Raw genomic sequence first — 21,752 nt, 5'->3', positions numbered from 1 at the left:
TTAATTACTTGACCTGACTTGCAGGTATTGACTCAGCTTGGCTTGGCTTGACTTCGGCATGCACAAATATCTTATTGAAAATATTGACTTGAATTAACTGAAAAGGATGATTTTGTAAAAATAATAATAATAAGCAAAGTTTGTAATTTTGTTAATTTTTCTCATGCATTTTACTCCCTTTACCAATTTTGGTTAGAGACAATCGATTTTGTCAATTTAGCATACACATGCATAGTGCATTGACGTTATAGCCTTTTCTTATTGAATTTCACCAGTAAATTGGAATAACGCTAACTTCCCCTCTAAGTAAATCCATAATTTTGGGGTGCATATCTCTAAGTTTGCTGCAAAATCATGTCCCATGGCTTGTGCTAAAATTTTCCAATTTATTAAGTGAGATTGTACAAACAAAAAAAATATAATACCTATACACATGGTATAAACGTGTCATTCGACAAAATTACATGGATCTCTTTATAAAAGGATTTTTGTAGAAATGTCACGAACTCAGTTTCAATTTGTCACCTTAAAGAAAAATTTAAGAGAAATATCATCTTAATTAATCAAAATCCATGATTTGCACATCTGACTTTAACACCATCCAATTTTCCATCCAGTTTTAAGGGTATTTTAGTCTTTTCATTAGAATTTATCATCAAAATCCATGAAGTTTAAAACTAATGAGTTAGATGATAAATTCAGATACCGTAATTTAGAGAGTTTTGAGAAGTGGGTTTTGAAACCACCCCTTTCAAAGAGTTCATGCCATAATCGATTTGTGTAAGTTAGGATATTTGGCCAAGACTTTCAGGTATTCTTCCGCTTAATAGATTGGTATTAAGATACAAGAATTTCAAAGATGAAAAGCTCGCAAGGCCATTCCAGGAGAGATCCAAAAACTCTAATGAGTTTTGACCACACACATAGGCAATAGTTGAACAAACTTGGATAGTTGTCCACTGAGATGATTGCTTTGAAGCCACAATGATTGCAAACTACATAGCCCAGCAAAAGATTTCAAGTTTCCTCCTTCAATCTGGTTATTATCTAGATAAAGATCTAACCATTTAGATTTTCTTAAGAGCTACGGACTGCCTATATCTTTTTAAGTGCCGTATGCTGTCTTCTTATTGATTGGTCAAAAGGAAAAACTTGGTCATAGCAAGGGTTTAGGGTAGATATTGTTGTGTATACAATGACAATTAATTGAGGGTGGAAAATAATGTATATGCCAAAATATCATGTCTCCTTGAGAAGCTGTGGACAGAAGGCGTAGGACTCTTTCATCAGCGTGGACACTGACCACAGACCCATGACTCTTTCAAATATTTTGGCAGCCTGCTACTAATAAATTAATTGGACCAGCCTTTGTGAAAGGTATGTCTACCGACAAAATATCAATGCTTACTTAGTAGGACCATCCACACAGACAAGTTTCCTCCTAATTTTCTTCCCACGCAACTATTAATCTAAGACTAGACTTGAGAATTGAGATGGTGATTTGCCTTCCAATGCACACCAGACTCTTTCTCACTATTGTCTTGCAGTTATTGATTGGGCTTTACTTGACTTGACATGGTAAGTTGGTAACAGTGCATTTTTGTGTCCACTCAACCTTTTAAATTTGCCTCCCATCCAAGGCGGGGCATAAGTTACAATTATCTTCTTGCAAATATGGACCTTGACTTAACTGAAACATATGTCTATATATTTATTGATACTTATATAGTAAAGCATAAATCTTCCACCAATCACATATTCAAACTAAGATAAATAGTGTTACAATCATTCATAAAATTTCTCATATTATAATTTATAGTGATGATCACAAAATTCTTAAGTAGGAAGGAGTATATTTAATGCTGAATTTGATCGCTAAAGTTTCAGAGCAAGGAAGTCAAAGTGTCCTTCATTTTGTATCCAACTCCACCTTTATTAGAGAGATAGTGCACAAGTTGGTCTATAAAGATGGTCTCCCTAGTAATCAAGGCAAAATTACATGGATTATTTGTGACTTTTAGCCAACTCTTTATGAATACGGATGGAAACAGATTCCCAATGGGAATATGGTCCTCAATGTTTGTGTGGATGGATAATCCTTGACGGGGACTAGGCAGAGGATGAGGATGAGAAGTTTTTGCCTTTCAACTTGAGATGAGATTCTTTCCTTTCAAATGCTTTCTCCATCATTCTTGTAACGTGTTTAAGATATTTGCATAGAATAGATAGAAAACCAAAATAGAGCCATATTTTTATACAATACCGGACAAGAAAAAGAGTATGAATCATCTGCCCTTGCTGGATACGAATTTCCATAATGCAATTAAGTGGCTAGATATTGACTTGACTTAAGTGATTGGATAAATTTTGAAATTCTCAATTAATTTGGATCACACTTTGTCGATATTCGATTGACTTGATAGATAAAAACAAGGACTTTTCATATGTAAGTAAGCTCATAAATAGCCTAAATATAAAACAAATATTAAATAAACACCTACGATACTCAAATCTTAGGAAAACTCATTTCACTTTTCTTTTCTTTTTTCAAAGTAAGGAGGGACCAAATATACCATACAAGTCTTAATAAAAACCTAAAAATTACAATTCTGTCATCATAGTTTTTTTTTCTTTCTAAAAATTATAATGCAAGGATAATAATGGTATTTCACACATCATTCAAAATAAATAAAAAATATAGTACAACTAGTTTTTTTTCTTTTCTTCAATGTATAGGTTTTATATATAAAAGGCAAGGAATGAGTTTTATTATAAATTTCTGAAGAGCATACAAATCAGATAATCACTTTTTCTTTTTCTAATTTGTAGGGTCTGAATGGGATGTTTGATTGAGTTGAGGACTAATGGATGAGAAAAGACTCGTGGAAAATTTATATTGGAAGAATGAATGTGTGATATGTGGACAAGGTTTTGTGTCATCCAGAATAAAGAAAAACAAACGACAAAGTGATGCTCTTAATAAAAGTTTTGTGGACAAGGTTTTGTGGCAACTTTGTATTGTTCCGTGCTATTGGAGTTCGTGGTCATACTGCTAATAAAAGTTTTCCAATTTATTAAGTGAGATTATACAAAAAAGAATATAATACCTACACACGTGGTACATAAATGTCCTTCGATAAAATAACATGAATCTTCTTTATAGAGGGATTTTGGTAGAAATGTCACTTGAACTTATACCTCAATTTCAATTAAAGAAAAATTTAAGAGAAATGTCATCTTAGTTAATCAAAATTCATGATTTGTCATATGACTTTAACACCATCTAATTTTTCATTCATTTTTAAAGGTATTTTAGTCTTTCCATTTGAATTTGTCATCAAAATCCATGAAGTTTAAAATTAATGAGTTAGATGATAAATTCAGATACTGTAATTTGGAGAGTTTTGAGAAGTGGGTTTTTGAAATCACCCCTTTCAGAGAGTTCATGCCAAAATCGATTTGGCCAAGACTTTCAAGTATTCTTCTGCTTAATCGATTGGTATTAAGATACAAGAATTTCAAAGATGAAAAGCTCGTAAGATTAGTGAATGACCCCGCAAGGCCATTCCAGGAGAGATCCAAAAACTCTAATGAGTTTTGAGCACACATAGGCAATAGTTGAACAAACTTGGATAGTTGTCCACTCAGATGATTACTTTGAAGCCACAATGATTGCAAAGGACATAGCCCAGCAAAAGATTTCAAGTGTCCTCCTTCAATCTGGTTATTATCTAGATAAAGATCTAACCATTTCGATTTTCTTAAGAGCTACGGACTGCCTATATCTTTTTAAGTGCCGTATGCTGTCTTCTTGTTGATTGGTCAAAAGGAAAAACTTGGTCGTAGCAATATAGGGTAGCCTCTACTACTTGATTAGTTTTCAAATTCTCGATTAGTCTGGATCACACTATATTGATTGCCTTGATAGATGAAAGCATACTGATTGACTTGATAGATGAAAGCAAGATGCATGTTGAAGAGTATCCAAATCAAATGATCACTTTTTTCTTATTTCTTGGGTCTGAATAGGAAGTTGATTGAGTTGGCACATCCTTTCAACTTGAGATGGGATACCTTCCTTTGAAATGCTTTCCTGTACTTGTAACGTATTTCAAATATTCACACACATAGACAGGAGACCAAAATAGAACCACATATTAATGTTACATTACATAGTGGGGCCTTATGATTACACATGAAAGTATCTCATATTATAGTTATTTTAAAGAGATTCTTGAAGCAATAGCATACTTAGTGCTAACTATAAAGTTCGGAGTTTGGATGAGGGAAATAAACTTGGGATTTTGCACGAAATTAAAATTTCTAAATTGATGATATAAATCCAAGTCCCATGTTTGGATTAAAAAATCAAAGCAATCTAGAAATTCTATGTAAGAAAAAACATGGAATTTGGAGGTCATAAATCTCAATTTTAAATTCTACCAAAAGTAGTCATTATTTCTAAAATTTGAGAATGACATACCTTTTTTTTGGTAGAATTGAGAATAACATACTTAAAAATTGGTTAATTGAAATTGTCTTCAAGTACCATAAAAGAAGGAAGAATAGATGGAAGCTAGAAAGTAGCTGCCTAGATACAAACTAATAAATTTACTCATCATTGACTTATTTTCTTCCTTGTGGAAAAAAGGGAAAAAGAAGAAATGACCTAAGAAAGGACCTAAGATGCCATTTAATTTAGTGATACAGGAATTCTTTGGTCTATACAGTTGACCTCATGAATAAACCTCTCATCAGTTTTCTCCATCCTATTGATATTGATCATCATCACCCTCTACTTGTGCTCAGACATCCTGCTAAAACTCCCTTATTGATGGGAATTGCTTGGCAAGTTCATTTCTTTGAGAGTATCACGCGGGCAATATTATTCAGATCAATTACTTGTATAATTTAAGCCCTATAATTTTGGCAATTTGTCACTCTTGTCTTGTGTGATTTTCGTTTCGTGGGCTTGGAGCCTTAGACTCTGTTCGCTTGTTTTTGCTTGGTTCTTCCAACTTTGGGCTGTCTTGTTTCTCAGCCATGTATTTGGGGTTTTTTATGGAGCTTTTCAGGACCAAAAATAAGAAGAAAAAAAAAAGTTATTCCAAATTCTCTCCTTGGAAGGAAATCTAAAGGTCATCAAAATCAAACCACTGTAAATCTCTGAAATTTGGTATGAATTGATGATATGATATGATCAGCTATTAGAATTGGATTATGCTTACCTAAAATGTTAATTAATTAGTTTAGTAATCTATAATGTTATTTATTTAACTTAGACCCGATTTGCATTTGAGTTCCTCAATTTCCAAAATCATTCCAGTGGTTCTTCAACTTCAGTTATATTAGGATAAATGGTCCTGCAGTCAATTTTGTTAACTTTTCTGTTAAATTCAGGGGCAAAATGATATTTTTATATTAAATTGATTAAAATATGGATAAAAAATTAAAATTAAACTCTCTCTCTCTCTCTCTCTCCCCCTCTATCCCGATTTCTACTCCCCCCAAATTTTATTAATTTATTTTTTGTTGGTTTTTAATTTGATTTTCATTTATTGTTATTTTAAAGATATGATTTTTATTTTTTTTTGTTTTAATATAAAAATACCAGAGCCAACCTATGAAGAAACCAAGCAAAAGCTGCAGAAGAAGCAGGCCTCCATTAACTATCTGAACCTCATAAATATATATGTATATATATGTATTTTTTTTTCCGCAGAACTCGTTCATCAGATATTTAACCCCGTTGACTTTGAGCTAACGAAAAATAAAGTGTTCAATGCATCATCAAATGTTTTTATTTTCTCAGCATCCTGTTTGCTGATACATAGACTAATAATAGAGGTAACAAGATGGTTGATCACCTCTACATTTGTAACTTTGGTTGTATTTTTTATTTTATTTTTTTGGGATGAGCTTGGTTGTATTAATTTCGGTTGGAAGAAAATGAATATGATAAGGGTACCCTGTTGGTTTTTTATTTATTTATTTTTCTTGGCGAACTTATTTGTTATTTGTTTGTTTAAAAATTTTAAATGAGTTATCCAATTTTCTGTTCTCGTTCATGGTGATGGATAGAGTAGAGATGGAGACTAACCGATCCTCCAACAAGCATCAAATCACTTGCTGAATCATCAGCCCTCAACTCTGTTCCTTCTGCATATGCATTCAACATAAGCCTTCTATTATATATGCTAACTCAACTTTCCGTTTGTTTGGGTAGGAGTGAATTTGAATTTGGGCTCCTGACTCCAAATCCATTTGTTTGGGTCTGTATTAATAGCCCAGATTTGAATTCGGGCTAAAACTCCAGACCCTAAATTTAAGGACAGGCCCACCGTCCAATCAATGAGATTGATGTTATTATTGGTCGGGTTGGATTCAATCCCAAAACATAACCCAACTGAAATGTTTTTCATGTCAGTGCTTATTCATACTTTACATCGGAGATAACCTTTTTTTTGTTATAAATTTTAATAAATAAATAGAAAAAGTGATTCTAGAGCACAAAATTATACTTGGGCCATCTTCAGTAGTTGAGGGCTGAACATAGCCCACCCATAAAATTTAATCGACAATAGTTTTTTTTTCACCGTCTTCTTAAATCTTAGCTCTCTTAATATTTTATTAATTTTTAGTATATTCTTTACATATATTGGTTAATTCAATTAAAGTACTACTTAGACCCTAATATTTTCGTATAGCATTTGTGACATCCACGTGTTGGCATGTGAAAGGAAGGATGAAAAGAATGTAGAGCTGAGAATATGTAAATTTTATTATTAATTGTTGGCATCATGCTCTCCGGCTATAAAAATCCATTTCCTGCGACTACATACAACTACTATTACATAGCCATTTGATTGAAGGGAAGATATGTCTCCGAAGATGCTGGATAAAAAAATAAATTGCAAAAAAAAAAGTACATTCAACGAAAGAAACACAATAGGAGGATAAAACAAAAGGAAACCAAAGGCAGTTGGAAAGGAAAAACGACAACAGGAAGCACAACAATTAGAAAATATCAAATTAGAGATCAGTAACTATGACAACTCCATAAGGGGAGCTTGTCCGCCTCCAGCACGGACGCACTAGCACCCCGGGGAGCAAGGAAGGCCGTCAGCTTGTAACACAAAGACCAGAAAGGAAGGGGAGCTGGAAGAACAAACCTCAACTCATATCCTCCCCCGCTCGCTGAGCTACAGCATGAATATAACAAATTAGAAAAACCAAATTAATCATGCATGTTGATTAAGTCAATAAAATAATAATAAACAATGAGAGAGAGAAAGAGAGATTACTTACCGTTGATTTTTAGTAATTAAGCATCCTTCAATTGCCGCTTCAACAAAGCTATCCTCACAAAAAGCCAATCATTTAAACCATTCAAGAACTTCAAGTATGTGTACCTCCATGACCTTGAAAATATCAAGGTGCCGCAAACTCCCCAAAATCCAACAGCAAATCCAAGCCCCATACTAATGTAGAATCCTGGTGTTATTAGCTCATCCTTGTCCTCTTGGTTGATGAAGTCAGTTTGCTCACTTGGACCTTTTTCCACTTCATCAGCACACATCTTTTTAAGTGGAGGTCCACAGAGTTGAAGATTCCCAGCATAAAAAGAGGGATCAAAGCCTTGGAGCTGAGTCCCGACTGGAATTTTGCCAGACAAGTTGTTATATGACAAGTCCAAGAAACCAAGACGATCTATCCCAGTAAGGCTTGTTGGAATTCTTCCGTATATATGGTTTCTTGACAAATCAAGAGAATCCAGTGATTGCAACTTTCCGATCTCTGGAGTTATTTCACCTGTTAATTGGTTTCTCGATAGGTTTAAAGAAACCAACCCAACAAGATGAGTGATTTCACTTGGAATCTCCCCTGTTAATTTATTGCTTGACAGATCAATTCTCTTCACAAGCCCCAAAGTACTTTTGTATGTCCGCATTCCTCCTTTCCACATGAAGGTTGCATCATCGTCATAATCAGAAAAATATGAATGTTGATTAGTAGAAATGTTATACAAATGTGTGCTTGTTAGACTTGAATGTCCTTTCTAAGACAGAGCAGTCAAATTGTTGAGGCATGGAGGTATTCTTCCAGAGATGTTGTTCATAGAGATATCCAAATTTTTAATTCGTATTAGATGGCATAATTGTGAGGGCAGGCTTCCATTCAAGTGATTAGAGGAAAGCATCAAGATAACCAAATTCTTTAAGCTAACCCCTAACCATTCAGGTATTGGTCCGGATAATTTATTATCCCCAACATCAATGACCTCTAACCTTGTGCAATTTGTCAACGACGAAGGCAATTGTCCCACAAATCTATTGCTTCTTAATTTGAGTGTTTCAATCTGAAATACAGAGCCTATTGTTGTAGGAATTTTCCCAGACAAAGCATTGTAACTCAAATCAAGCATGACTAAATTCTCCAAATGTGTCAAGCAATCTGGAACTTGTCCAGAAAAATTGTTTCTTGAGAGGTCAAGAAAGCCTAAAGAAATAGCTGCACTTGAACACAAGAATGAAATTGACCCTGAAAGTTTATTATAAGAGAGATCCAGATATGAGGCTTTTGATAGAATTGAGGGGATTGGACCTTCCAACTTGTTCGAACTTAGATCTAGTATAGGGAAATATGAAAATTCCACTATCAAATTTGCAAATGTACCTCCAATTTGGTTGCTTATGAGATTCATAAATTTCACATTACGACATAAACTCCAAAACCAACTTGGAAAGATGTCGGAAATTCCAGCATTAGAAATATCAAGGTATGAGAAATCCTTTTGAGTTTGAAGCCACTTTGGGAAATCCGGACCCATCTTGCAAGACCCCAAACCTATGTAGTTCAGTTGGAAAGGAGGAATCCAATCAGCATGGATGTCTAAAACTAGCGAGTTAGAAGATAAATCCAAATGCTGTAATTTGGAGAGTTTTGAGAAATGAGTTTCTGAAATTACTCCGCTTAATTGATTGTTATTAAGACGCAAGAGTTCCAAAGATGAAAAGTTTGTAAGATCGGGTAAAGACCCTGCAAGATCATTCTCAGAGAGATACAACTCCTCCAATGAGTTTTGAGCACATGTAGAGAATAATATTTGAACAAACTTTGAAAGTTGTCCACTCAGATTATTCCTTGAGAGATACAATGATTGCAAACTACATAACCTGGCAAAAGAATGCGAGTCCCCTCCTTCAAGTTGGTTATCAGTGAGATATAGATGTGCCAGAGAGCTCATGTTTCCAAAAACATCAGGAATTGAATCGGCTAGAAGGTTATAAGAGAGGGAAAGATGAACAAGGCTGGTATTATAGTTGGACAACCAGAGGAATATTGAAGAAGTACTCAAATGGTTTGAAGATAGGTCAACGCTAGCAAGAGATTTAGAAGAGTTTATGTAAGAAAGAGTGGAAAGAATTGGAGAAGGGAGATCACAATACTCTAATGTCAATTTTGTTAGTTCAGGAAGCTTATTAACGGCTTCTGGCCAATCGACAACATTGCTGAGATTCGTGAAACTCAAGTCTAAATATCTTAATGACGAAAGAAGAGGAAGCCAATTGAGATATTCAGCATTTGTAAAGTCATTACCACTTAAGTCGAGATACACCAAGTTCGTAAGATTTCCGACCTGACTTGGAAACTTGCTACCAAAATAAGTCCAAGACAGATCAAGGTATCTTAAATTGGATAGAGAACCAATGATATGTGGAATTTGGCTCCCATTGAAATTAATCCCATGAAGGTCCAAATGTTTTAAATGGTGCAACTCAATCAGTTTAGGACTAATCATCTTACCTTGAAAATAATCTTTGTCAAATTCGTTTGAAAGATCAAGTTGAAGAACATGAGTTTGGTTGCTACAAGAGACTCCCACCCATCTGCAACAATCTTGTTTCTGGGCTTCTGAACCCCATGAAGAGAGTAAATCGGACTTATCCACCAGGCCACGTTTGAATGCAAGGAGTGCTTGCCTTTCCCTCTCTATGCATCTTATGGTCACGTTTAGTATCCCTCTGACTTTGTCCACCTCTCCTCCTTGGGTGTACTGTAGCAAAAGCAGAGCAAATGCAAGAAAGAGTTTCAAGCACCTTCCGTGACCCTGCATGTTAATAGATTCAAATGCCAATGGAATATATGTCGAATAGGCACAACTGTTTAGGGTTTATGAAAATGGAATATAATATAATGTCGAAGATGGAGCACTTGCACATGCAAACACTGCAAGTATATTCATATATGGTTGGCTCCGTTCTTCTCCATATATATAGAGAAACAAAAGGAAAGCCTTCACAATGAAAAGTATGCATATGTAATTAGTTGAAAAGCAAGGTGTAAGCTAAAACAGAGCAACATGTTCATACAAGACAAAACCATAAGGAGTCCGTCAAATACAGAATATTGATTGGGTTATAGTCTATGCATAAAGTTAGGCAAAATTAAGAAAGTAATGAGAAAGTGATGAGTTGGCGGGTGTGACTAAAGGCTACCCTTTGTTTCAATATCATTAGACAAGCCCCTATATTTCAATATCATTTCTATTTTATATTGGAGAGAAGCTTTGAAGGTGCGGTAAATGGAACCCAACTTTGTTTTATTTTATATTGGAGCAAATTCTTGACAAATAAGTTTCAAATTATTAGATAGTACCTACTAGAATGCCGGCCAATTCTTAACAAATAAGTTTGCTATTTTTCTCTATTGACGTACATTTTTAAAAACTCGAACTGACTTGCAGGTATTGACTCGGCTTTGCTTTACTGAGATGATCAAGATAGAGATGTGGGGGGATAATCTGACCGATCCAGCTGCCGTCCTCAATTAACTTGACACAATAATTGAATGGATCTTGGAATTATTTATCTGGCAGTTGGCCACCATATTAATTTACTTAGTTTCGGCATAAAGATAGATTCCTAGCTAGCTTATTCATGGTTTCTTATTGGTATTAATAATAAATGTGGTTGCCATTGGTTATGCTTAGTTAGGCTTTAGTTCGCACGTTTGTGTCTGATTATAATGTATGCATGGATATAAATTTTTTTTTATTACTTTGGTAAGAAAATGTTTAAGATAGTTTGACAGGATCTGCATAAGGCTGCAAACTATGAGAATGGGATGGTGGACAACAAAAAAGAAAGAAATGTCTGGAGAACACTGCACATGCACATGCAAACACAGCATATGTAATTAGTTGAAAAGCACGGTGTAAGCTAAAACAGAGCAACATATTCATACAATGCAAAACCATAAGGAGGAGTCCGTCAAATGTGAGTCCACAACCATAAGAAAGAATTTCGCGGGAACACAAAACAAACACCATTTACAAAATAGTGTGTGATACGAAGGAAGTGGAACAAATGGAAGAAAAATAATGGAGGGCTGGAACCCAACTTCCTGTCAATCAACATAGATCCAGATCCAGACTCAACCAACACAAATAAATTATCTCAATCCCAATGATTAGATAATTTTTTTGTACTCGTCTGAGTTTGGGTCTACCGTTTACTGTATTCAGATTGATTGAGACTTGGTTTCCAGTCCATTTATTATTATTATTTTTTGAAAAATACTTTGCCTATTTCCCTCGGAAATAGGACCTCCTACATTCCTACTAATTATAAATTTGACATGTGTGCTAAGATTTTTCTTTTCGTGTTTTTGATGAATTGATTTTGCATTTGTATCAAACTTTGATTTGTAAGAGTACCTCCTTCCAGGTAAGGAGCGAAGCAGTGTGTGTGTGTGTGTTTTTTTTTTTTCATAATTGATTTTTCGGTTCACACACATCCAAATTCAAACTAACACAAACAGATTATCTCAATCAATCCTAAGGATTAAAATATCGGCCGTGCAGATAATATCGGGCTCCAATTTACAGATATTTCAGGGGATATATCGTTATCGTTTTAGGTATCGGGAAAAAAATCAACAAAAAAGACAGATATATGCATTGAAATACATAATTTTGGTGTAAAACTTTCATAGATGTTATATACATTATCAATAAATGTATTGAATAAATAAAACTCAAAATTTACTAATAATAAGACATACATTGATGAAATATAAGTGGTATGTATGCGAATTAATGAAAAGTTTGAAAATAAAATTTTGATTATAATGAATAAACCATGCATAAATCCATAGTTTGTTTAAACATTATATTACAATTTAAATAAGTGTCCACCTACATAAATGAAGAGCTCCTATGAGGTTCAAACAATGAGGAATAACCATCCAGATTCATATAATAGTCATACCAAGTCATGTAACCCGAGCAGTTTGTAAGCCATGTTAGAACATGGTGCACATAAGTCTCTCTCGAGCTCCCTACTATCCTCCCATATATGGGATAGTTAGGATTAACCCAACTAGTAGATCCATAATCTGTTTCATCATCTTGAGCTCCATAACTAGTTCCACTATAATTAGACATGACATAACCATGGACATCATAAGATTCATTTGAGTTAGTACTAGGTCTAGTTCTTATACTCATAGATCCAAAACTGTTCCCCATGTCCTCTTCAAATGGTGTGTGATACGAAGGAAGTGGAACCAATGGAAGAAAAATAATGGAGGGCTGGAACCCAACTTCCTGTCAATCAACATAGATCCAGATCCAGACTCAACCAACACAAATAAATTATCTCAATCCCAATGCTTAGATAATTTTTTTGTACTCGTCTGAGTTTGGGTCTACCGTTTACTGTATTCAGATTGATTGAAACTTGGTTTCCAGTCCATTTATTATTATTATTTTTTGGAAAATACTTTGCGTATTTCCCTCGGAAGTAGGAACTCCTACATTCCTACTAATCATAAATTTGACATGTGTGCTAAGATTTTTCTTTTTGTGTTTTTGATGAATTGATTTTGCATTTGTATCAAACTTTGATTTGTAGGAATACCTCCTTCCAGGTAAGGAGCGAAGCAATGTTTTTTTTTTTTTTTTAATACTTGATTTTTCGTTTCACACACATCCGAATTCAAACTAACACAAACAGATTATCTCAATCAATCCCAATAATTGGTTCGTGCTCGGCTGGGTTTGGATCTATTGTTTGTATCTGGATTTATGATTCCTCCTCAAATGAATCTGGTTTCTTCAAGAAAGTTACTCCGAATAATTCTCTCCTTGATAGGATATCTAAAGGTCATCAAAATCAGACCACTGTAAATCTCTGAAATTTGGTATGAATTGATGATATGATATGATCAGCTACTAGAACTGGATTATGCTTACCTAAAATGTTAATTAATTAGTTTAGTAATCTGTAGTGTTATTTGCTTTGCACTTTTGCACTGATTGATATTCGATTGTCTGTCTGCTCAGCTACTAGAATTGGATTCTGCTTACCTCAAAGATTTGGGATTAGGACCATTTTTGTTCTTCTTTCCCCATGTACAGGCAAATGATGCTAACAAAATTCATTTTAGTTGAAATTACAGTGAGAAAATACCACGTTATGAAGCAATAATATTTTGGTCTTATTAATATTTCCCCTGTACCATTGTTGACAAAAAAGTAAAATTGCAGAATTATGGCTAATCAAGAAGTTAATACAGTCTTCAGAGGCCCATGTGAATGGATGCATCAAAATAAAAATGCGGCTTTACAAATTAGCACATGCCATTAGCAAATTGAAAGATAGGTAAGTCCATGGCCCAATCTCACTAGTGGGACCTTAAAATGACCCATACTGTTAAACTAGACAACAGACAATGGTATATAGTGTTAGAGTAGGTAGGTGTTTGGAAGAAAAGAAAAGATACATCAATGAAAATATAACCTACGATCGCACACACAAGACTCTAGTTTGCCAATACATATGGGGCTATCAGCTTCTATCTCTCTCCATGTTTTTAAAAACGTTGAGAGTGATCGATATGTCTCTTGTACTTCTTAAGACTCACAATAGATCGACAGGGTATTCACGCGTATGTATGATGGATTGAGTTTGTCAATATATTTGTATCAAGTCCAAGGTTACTGTGGACTCTTTTAGATGGTTGTTTGGATACAATAGTGCTCTTGGTAGTACAACAAAGCACAAATTAATAGCATCCAAAATGGAAGTTCGAAAGTTTCAAGGGTTGCAGTATCTTCTCATGTGATGATGACATCTTTAAATGTACAATCCCGCTATGTGAGGACATCTTTAATAAAGACCCTTGGATTAATCCAACGACACATATAGTTAGCAGTTTAAACCCTCAATCATGCTCCTTGGTCTACCCAAACAACTCTTTTAACCCCCAAAATTTTGATGATTTTAGCGCTCCACATCTCCCTACCCACACTCCTCTGTCACTCACAAATGAGGAGTGCATGAGGTAATGTGAGAGTGATTTTATATTATTTAATAATATTTAATTTTTATAGTGAATGAAAAATAAGTGTCGTGTGTCTTAGTATTTGTTTTGCACTTGGTCATTCTTTAAAGTGAAATTATTAATAATTATACGATGAGATTCAAATGATCAGTGGTCTTGTTTCTATAGAGTTGTGTCTGTAACTTTTCAAATGAAAAGCTACTTATGTTTCAATTCAACAAGAGGTATGTTTATACCCAAAATGAACAGCCAATGAGGATCAGACACGTGGACAAAGATTGAGCCTAACCATGGCAGCCTTCGACACCCAGCCTACCGAATCTTCGATTAGGGTAACCTCCTTCTCAGAACACGTGGCAGGCCCACAATCGACGTTCATAATCCCACATCGAAAATCTACACAACTAGCACACCTCTCAAGGCTTATAAAATGAGCACAATTCCCCAAAATGGAGGTAATCAGAACTTACGGCATACTGCCTATTGATCTGTCAGTTTAATCTTTCCAACTCCGTACTTACTTAAGCATTGGAGAGTCTTCGGCCGGTACCACACCAGTGCCCTTAGGTCTTATCGATCATTCGTTATCTTGCAGATCACACGCTCCACCGAGGCCTAAGGCATACCGAAGGCCCAACATCACTAAGTTGAGCGGGAAAAGTGCCGAACCATTTTACGCATCAACAGTTTGGCTCCGTCTATGAGAATCGATAAAAATCAACCCATAATCCCTAGAACACAAGGGGACCACTTCAGTACCAATGTTTTTACAAGAAGACGAATTGTCGTTCGGTAGGCGATTGAGCTAGCCCAGCGCTGCCTAAGTACTCCGTTTGGCAATTCACGGATTATGTAGCTCACAGCCGAAGCAGAGCTTTTGGCCCAAATCGCTTCCCTTTGGAAGGATATGGCTAAACTCCAAGAACATAATAACCTTTTGTCATCCAAAGTGGACGAAACCCAGCACTTGCTCAATCAGCAGCACACACAGAATATCCAAACCAAGCGGTGCATTAATGTGCCACTCCTAATGAGTGCACATGCCACGTGGCGTTCATTCTGTGGATGATCTGACAACACGTGGGCGCAGAAGACGAATAACCCTTTAGTCCCATCACTCCTCGCTTCAAGTGACCTTCGACTCCCGACGCGCTTCCAAATAAAGACACACGGAAGGGCCAGGATTAAGCCCTCCATCTGCTAAGTTACCGAACGGTAGGACAACATTTTGCTTACTGAAGAGAATATCAAGTCCCTATCCGAGAACTCTCGAATGAGAACTTGGGGGACTCCTGGTTATACCCAAAATGAACAGCCAATGAGGACCAGGACACGTGGACAAATATTGAGCCTAACCATGGCAGCCTTCAGCACCCAGCCTACCTAATCTTTGATTAGGGCAACCTCCTTCTCAGAACACGCGGCAGGCCCACAATCGACGTCCACAGTCCCACATCAAAAATCTAGATAACTAGCACACCTCCTAAGGCTTATAAAATTAGCACAATTCCCCAAAATGAAGGTAATCAGAACTTACGGCATACCGCCTATTGATCTGTCAGTTTAATCTTTCTAACTCCGTACTTACTTAAGCATCAGAGAGCCTTCGGCCGGTACCACATCGATGCCCTTAGGTCTTACCGATCGTTCGTTATCTTGCAGATCACACGCTCCACCGAGGCCCAAGACGTACCGAAGGCCCAACATCACTAAGTTGAGCGGGAAAAGTGCCGAACCATTTTTACGCATCAACAAGGTGTAATGAGTTTTATATAAACTAAACATCCTCACCGACTTGAGATATAGAATGAAGAGAGTTCTTACCCGTGAAAAACAAAGAATATCCCTAGTGCTCTATTGTTAAATTCTTCCTAGTTTTTTCTTTAGAGTACAAATATATAATTGGTTAGCCAGAGTCTTTAATTGAAGTGCTTCATTTTAGGATTATCGATTGTTGAATCTTGGGAGATGGACGCCTATAGAATTGCGAGCACAAGGGCAGAGACGAAATATGTCTTTAGGATATCGCAATTCTTGAAAGCCTCAATCACTAAAGTTGTCAGTATTTCTACACATTCGTGTTTGTTGATTTACATTAATTCCATGTGAATTTGTTGTATATTTGATGGTTATAATTTTGTTGAGAATTATTATAATCTAAATTCGTATTTTCTATTGTTCCGTCAACAAAAGATGGAATTGAAATTGAAGCCGCCATCCAAAGATGATGATAAAGAAGATGGTACTACTCTTTTTTGTTACTGGGGTTGCAGAGTGTTGGCTCCTAAGAACACCGAAGACGACCACACCAGACATGCCATTTTTCTATTTGAAAGCCTTCGGAGTAGACTTTTCCCACCATAGTCAGATCAATCAGAAGAGTGGGAACTTCATAGAAAGGAGTTTTTGGAGCCCTTGGCCAACGAGTATAGGGCCTTTGAGTGTTGTCGAAGCATGTGTTACATTCAAATGCCTAATGTGGTTGAGAAGTATTTGGAGAAGGTAAAAGTCGGCGGCAACATCATAAAGCCGGATGCATTGCTTCCAAATGATATCATAACATATGTAAAAGATAAGGATGTCCGCAAAGCAGCTGAGCTTCAGTGGAAGGCAATGGTAGAGGACATGTACCAAAAGGTGCAAAAGCAGGGGGAGGGTTTGGTTTTGTTTGGTTCAGGTGGTTGGTTTTGTTCTAGTATACTGTTGTGCAATGGAATGGGGGTGTGTTGTCGCAAAAAAATGGTGTGAAATTGTAAGGAATGCTAAATTAGACTATTGCTCATATTTAAACCTGATATGATTTAAAGGCCTACAAGGCGTGTACTTTCTATTGAATAATTTCGTAATGCATTTATATTTATTTGCATAACATCTGTCGTATTCAAAGTAACAATGTTGTGCTTTAAAAATTGTTTCCATTTTCCCCTCCTTTGCAGCCATATTGGCAGGATAAGTAAAATTTCGGTGAATTATGACCCTAATTCGGATGAGTACGCTCGGATAAGTAAAATTGCTGTAGACAATGAGTACCCTAATTCGGAGGAGGTAGTCCCATTTGATCATGAGGTTGAGATGGATCGCAATAGGTAAAATTTCTTTTGGTTGGCCCATTTTATTTTATAATTATTATTTTGTTAAAATAACTGATTTGTAAGTTATGTCTATTTGGTTGACAGAAACGCTGGGAGCGGCTATGGACACCCTGAATGGAAACGCTGAAGGGAAGACAAAATAGTAGGATAATAATAATAATTATTATTATTATAGCTCAATAGAAAAGCTCAATGGAAGACAAAAGAGTAGGATATTATTGTTATAAATCAAGGGGGGCGAATACGCTGATTTTGTAATGATTTTTAATTTTGGAAGATTAATGTATTTGATGCATAAGTTGTTCTTATTTGAACTACTGCCATCTCTTTACTCTCTGCTTTAACGATGCAGTGGCTTAACCATACAGGGTCAAGTTATTATGACTATTGGATTTCTAAAAGAAGCTCCTCATGTCAGTATCCATGGCTTCGATGTTTATAGCAAAAATCGTCCAATACTGGTATATTATCTTTTCCAGTAAATTTTGCAGTAAATTTTGTGGCATAAGAAGAAAGCTGCAGCACTTCAATTGGTTTAAGAGGAGGCAATAAAAGATAACATAAAACTGGTAAGAAAAAAAGAGCAATAGAGATAACCTAATAGAAGCTCACTTGATTTGCAAGGGAAGCTTTGATTTAAGGGATAATGTCGTCCTGGCATCCAAGAAATACTTGTTCAAATAACAATTAAGGTGAAGCAGGGTCAGGAACAACGAATCTCTTTATGATAAAGAGATTCATTTTGCAGGTTCGTTATTACGGGTAGTTCCTACAAAGGATCGGACTAATGACGTATACAATACTTGAATTCTCGATGTAGATGCTACATAGTCGGTTCTCATCCATCAGAGACTACGAGTATTTACAAATCAATGGCAGAAAGCTCCAAATTTTGAAACGCATAATAATAGTCTTGTAGAGATTATATTTTCATAAACTTTAATAATAATAGAACATATGGTATTGTACAAATCTAGCAAACCAGAACAACATGTGAGATGTTTGCAAATTTCAAGGAAGTACCAGAGAGCACCAAATCAAGCAACCGAAACTCGTAAACATGCACAAAATTGAAAGACAATATGGTATCTCTGCTCGCATGCAACATTGGTTGAACTTTTATGTGACAAATAATTCATTCTTTTTGTAAGTAGGAACACAATCGATTTAAAAACAAAAATTTCTACCAATCACACAGAGCAACAGCTCAGACAATAGTTTTTGCAGAGTGCAACAGTTCCAATTATGAATTCATGACTACTGAATTTGTTACATAGAAACGAGAAAAGACCAAAAAATAAATAAATTGAAAACAGCTTCAACCAAATTAAACTAAATCTTAATAAACTAACTAATTAAGATTCTACCAACGAGATGATGAACCATCTGATCGATTCATCAACCCCTTCAAATATCTTATTCATTGATCTCGATCTTGATCTCAGTTTAAGTTCAGTCGACCACACAGAGATTTTGATACTCTTTGCCAGATATGGCTGCTTCCATGAGATGGCGCCGGCCAATTTCTCCACCATTGTCCAAGAAAGACTTAATCAATGCGTTGGAAGTGCCACACAACAGCGTCACCCCTGGATGAGGTTCTTCTATACGGGGCATCCGGCCCCCTAAGTCGTAAATATTCCAAAGCAAAATGTGTGGCATTGCGTATCCTTGCTGCTTAAACTTGCTCTGTGTTTCATCATACAGAGCCTTCCAAGATGAGGTGCAGCCACCAAATCTTACTTTGTCAGTGAACACAAACACCTTCTTGATCATTTGCTCTGCCTTCAAGTTCTCATTCACAGCCACTTCCAGAAGCAAATCACACACCTTCTGAAAATCAACACCCTCGCTGTAGTTCTTGCTGCATGTCCTCATCACAAACTCGCACTTGGACTTGAGATCACCGCCTTGTATCGAATGCAGCTGCGGCAGCTGATCGGGTAATGGACCGAGACCCATCACCTTTCGTTTCCATGCTGGCTCTTCACTAAGTTCACACACCAAAATGCCCAAGCTCGCCGCCAATTCTATGACTCGTTCGCCCATGAAATTGGTGGTGATGTTACACACTGCCAAGCAGTTTTTAAATTTGCCCAAACCCTCTTGCTGCTTTAGGTACATGTCCTCCAGCATTGCCTTCCACTGAAGCTCAGCTGCTTCGCCGACATTCTTATCCTTTACATATCTTATGATATCATTTGGAAGCAATGCATCCGGCTTTATGCTGCTGCTGCCTGCTTTCACCTCCTCCAAATACTTCTTAAGCACACAGACAGAGTGGCGAGAGCGCTCTCGAATGAAATACAAGAGTCGCTCATACTCGCTCAAGGGCTCCAAAAACTCCTTCCTAAGCCGTCCCCACTCTTCCGATTGATCTGACTCTGGCGGGAAAAGTCTACTCCCAAGGCTTTCAAACAGCAAAATGGCGCGGGTGGCTTGGTCTCCTTCCGGGCTGTTGGGAGTGCAACAGGCTGCAGCCCTGGTAACAAAAAGACTAGTACCATCTTCTTTATCATCATCTTCAGATGACGGGTCCAATTCCATCCGCAGCTTGTGCTGCTTAAATTTGCAGATGTCAGACTTCAACTGCTCCGCAAAGAAATCCATAACCCGGTCGTGTAACAACTTATAGTGCGGGTCACAGTGGAGCCTCTGCGAGGCAGCATCAGCGTCTTGGCCTTGTTGTAGAAGAAGGCCGTAGAGAATCTCGACAAGGTCCCACATAGAAGCGAAATTGCCGGAGCCGGTAAAGGAGGGGAGGTTGTATAATAGCGTCTTGGGGTGGTTGTGGTGGACCCACAATGCGGCCGTGGAGAAGGCCTCCGGATAACATTTTCCTTCAGGAGCAGAGATAGAATTGAGATTGAAGATGAGCTTGAGGGTGGTTAGGGGATTGTGAGACCAGGCCACCGGCAGCAGTTGCTTCAGATAGTTAAGGGAGGCATGCTTCTTCTGTAGCGTCTCCTTGGTTTCTTCATAGGATAACTCTGGTGGTGTCACATGGAAACACCAATCAGGGCGGTGGTCTGGTGATGTCACGTGGAAATATAGATCATGGCAGGGATCACCGTAGGAAGAGAAGGAGGAGGAAATAGGGGAGATGGAGGAGATCTTGGCCATGTCACCCTTGGAGTTAGAAGCCATTAATCTTCTCGTGAGCAGTGGAAGTGGAGGAGGAGCCAAGAGTTTCAGAACCCTTGTGAAAGTGAAACATACTTGCACTGGTACTGGTTTCTTCATCTCTAATATTCCCTCTAATTCAAATTCAACACTCTCTCTTGATTTTTAGGGTTCCAATGAAAAGAACACCCTTGTTTCTCTCTCTCTGTTTCTTTTATAGACGTAATTATAGATTCGCTGCCACCAAGGATTTTATTTTTTCTTTCCTACTTGGAAGAAAAGGAATTATAAGACGTATCAAATACACGAGATAATTATAACACAAACAATTATCAGTGGAGTAAAACTCTAAAAAATGATTTTTTTTTTTGGTTGGATCTAAAAAAAGATATACATTCTCAAATTTTCTTCACCAAAAAAATACTAATAAAAGATAAAGATTTTTCTTTTTCTTTTTTTCTTTTTTTCGTTTTTTGAGGTCGAAAGACTTACAACTAAACATAATCAAAAACAAAATATTGTCCTTCTAATGCAACCATACCAAACACAGACATGGTCTTTTTTTGGGTTGGAAAAGATTCTTTATTGAACACTTTGACATAATTAATGCACTTGAAAATATTGTAACAAACTCTGTGGGCAACCGAAACACATCTAATGCATCTGAATTTCTTTCTCCGTTTTTAATATAAATGGCAACCTCTCATTGATTTGAAAAATTAAAATCGTTGACAAAGATCAAGCGTTCGAATCATATAACTTAAAATCTCTGTGAATTTTCTTTGGAGTTTAAGACTTTTACCACTCTTTTTAGTTTTTACTTATTATGGAAGATATAGTTGGTTAGGCTTTTTAGGAGCAAGAGCAACATAATTTGTGCTAGATTCGCATTTTCGTTCTTAAATTCGAAAAATGAATGCTGTAGTCACTCAATTCCACATCAGTTTGAGAACTGAAGTGCCCAACTTCATCATTATAACATGTTCCAACTCTAGACTCCCATCAACATCATGTCAACGTAGGGTTTATCATTAGGGTTTCGTTATTCCGACCGAATAATCTTGTAAAGGGAAATCGAACAATAACTTTAAGGTAAAAAAGTCGGAATCCAGAGAAAATCTCTAAATTTGATTAATAATATGAATAAACTCTTAAATACAATGCCATGAGTTGGCTAAAATAGAAAAC

The 21,752-nt window shown here is 36.4% G+C and overlaps 2 protein-coding genes and 1 pseudogene across 2 annotated transcripts in view; all 3 read right to left on the bottom strand.

The window, feature by feature from the left end:
• Window positions 1–21,752, bottom strand: part of LOC103331843 (peroxisomal membrane protein 11D) — a 51,122-nt gene that overhangs the window by 17,882 nt on the left and 11,488 nt on the right. The gene's annotated exons all lie outside the window — the stretch shown is intronic.
• Window positions 7,390–10,430, bottom strand: LOC103331903 (receptor-like protein EIX2; annotated as a pseudogene).
• LOC103331901 (uncharacterized) lies at window positions 18,633–20,840 on the bottom strand. Its single transcript, XM_089053122.1, has one exon. It carries the CDS (start codon window positions 20,682–20,684, stop codon window positions 18,894–18,896), a length of 1,791 nt encoding a protein of 596 aa, XP_088909248.1. The 5' UTR covers window positions 20,685–20,840; the 3' UTR covers window positions 18,633–18,893.

The sequence above is a fragment of the Prunus mume genome, linkage group LG5 (assembly GCF_029339155.1).
Source record: "Prunus mume cultivar Tortuosa linkage group LG5, ASM2933915v1, whole genome shotgun sequence".
NCBI classification, from domain to species: Eukaryota; Viridiplantae; Streptophyta; class Magnoliopsida; order Rosales; family Rosaceae; genus Prunus; species Prunus mume.
Note: the sequence above shows the minus strand (reverse complement) of the source record. Positions and strands in the feature narration are given on the sequence as shown.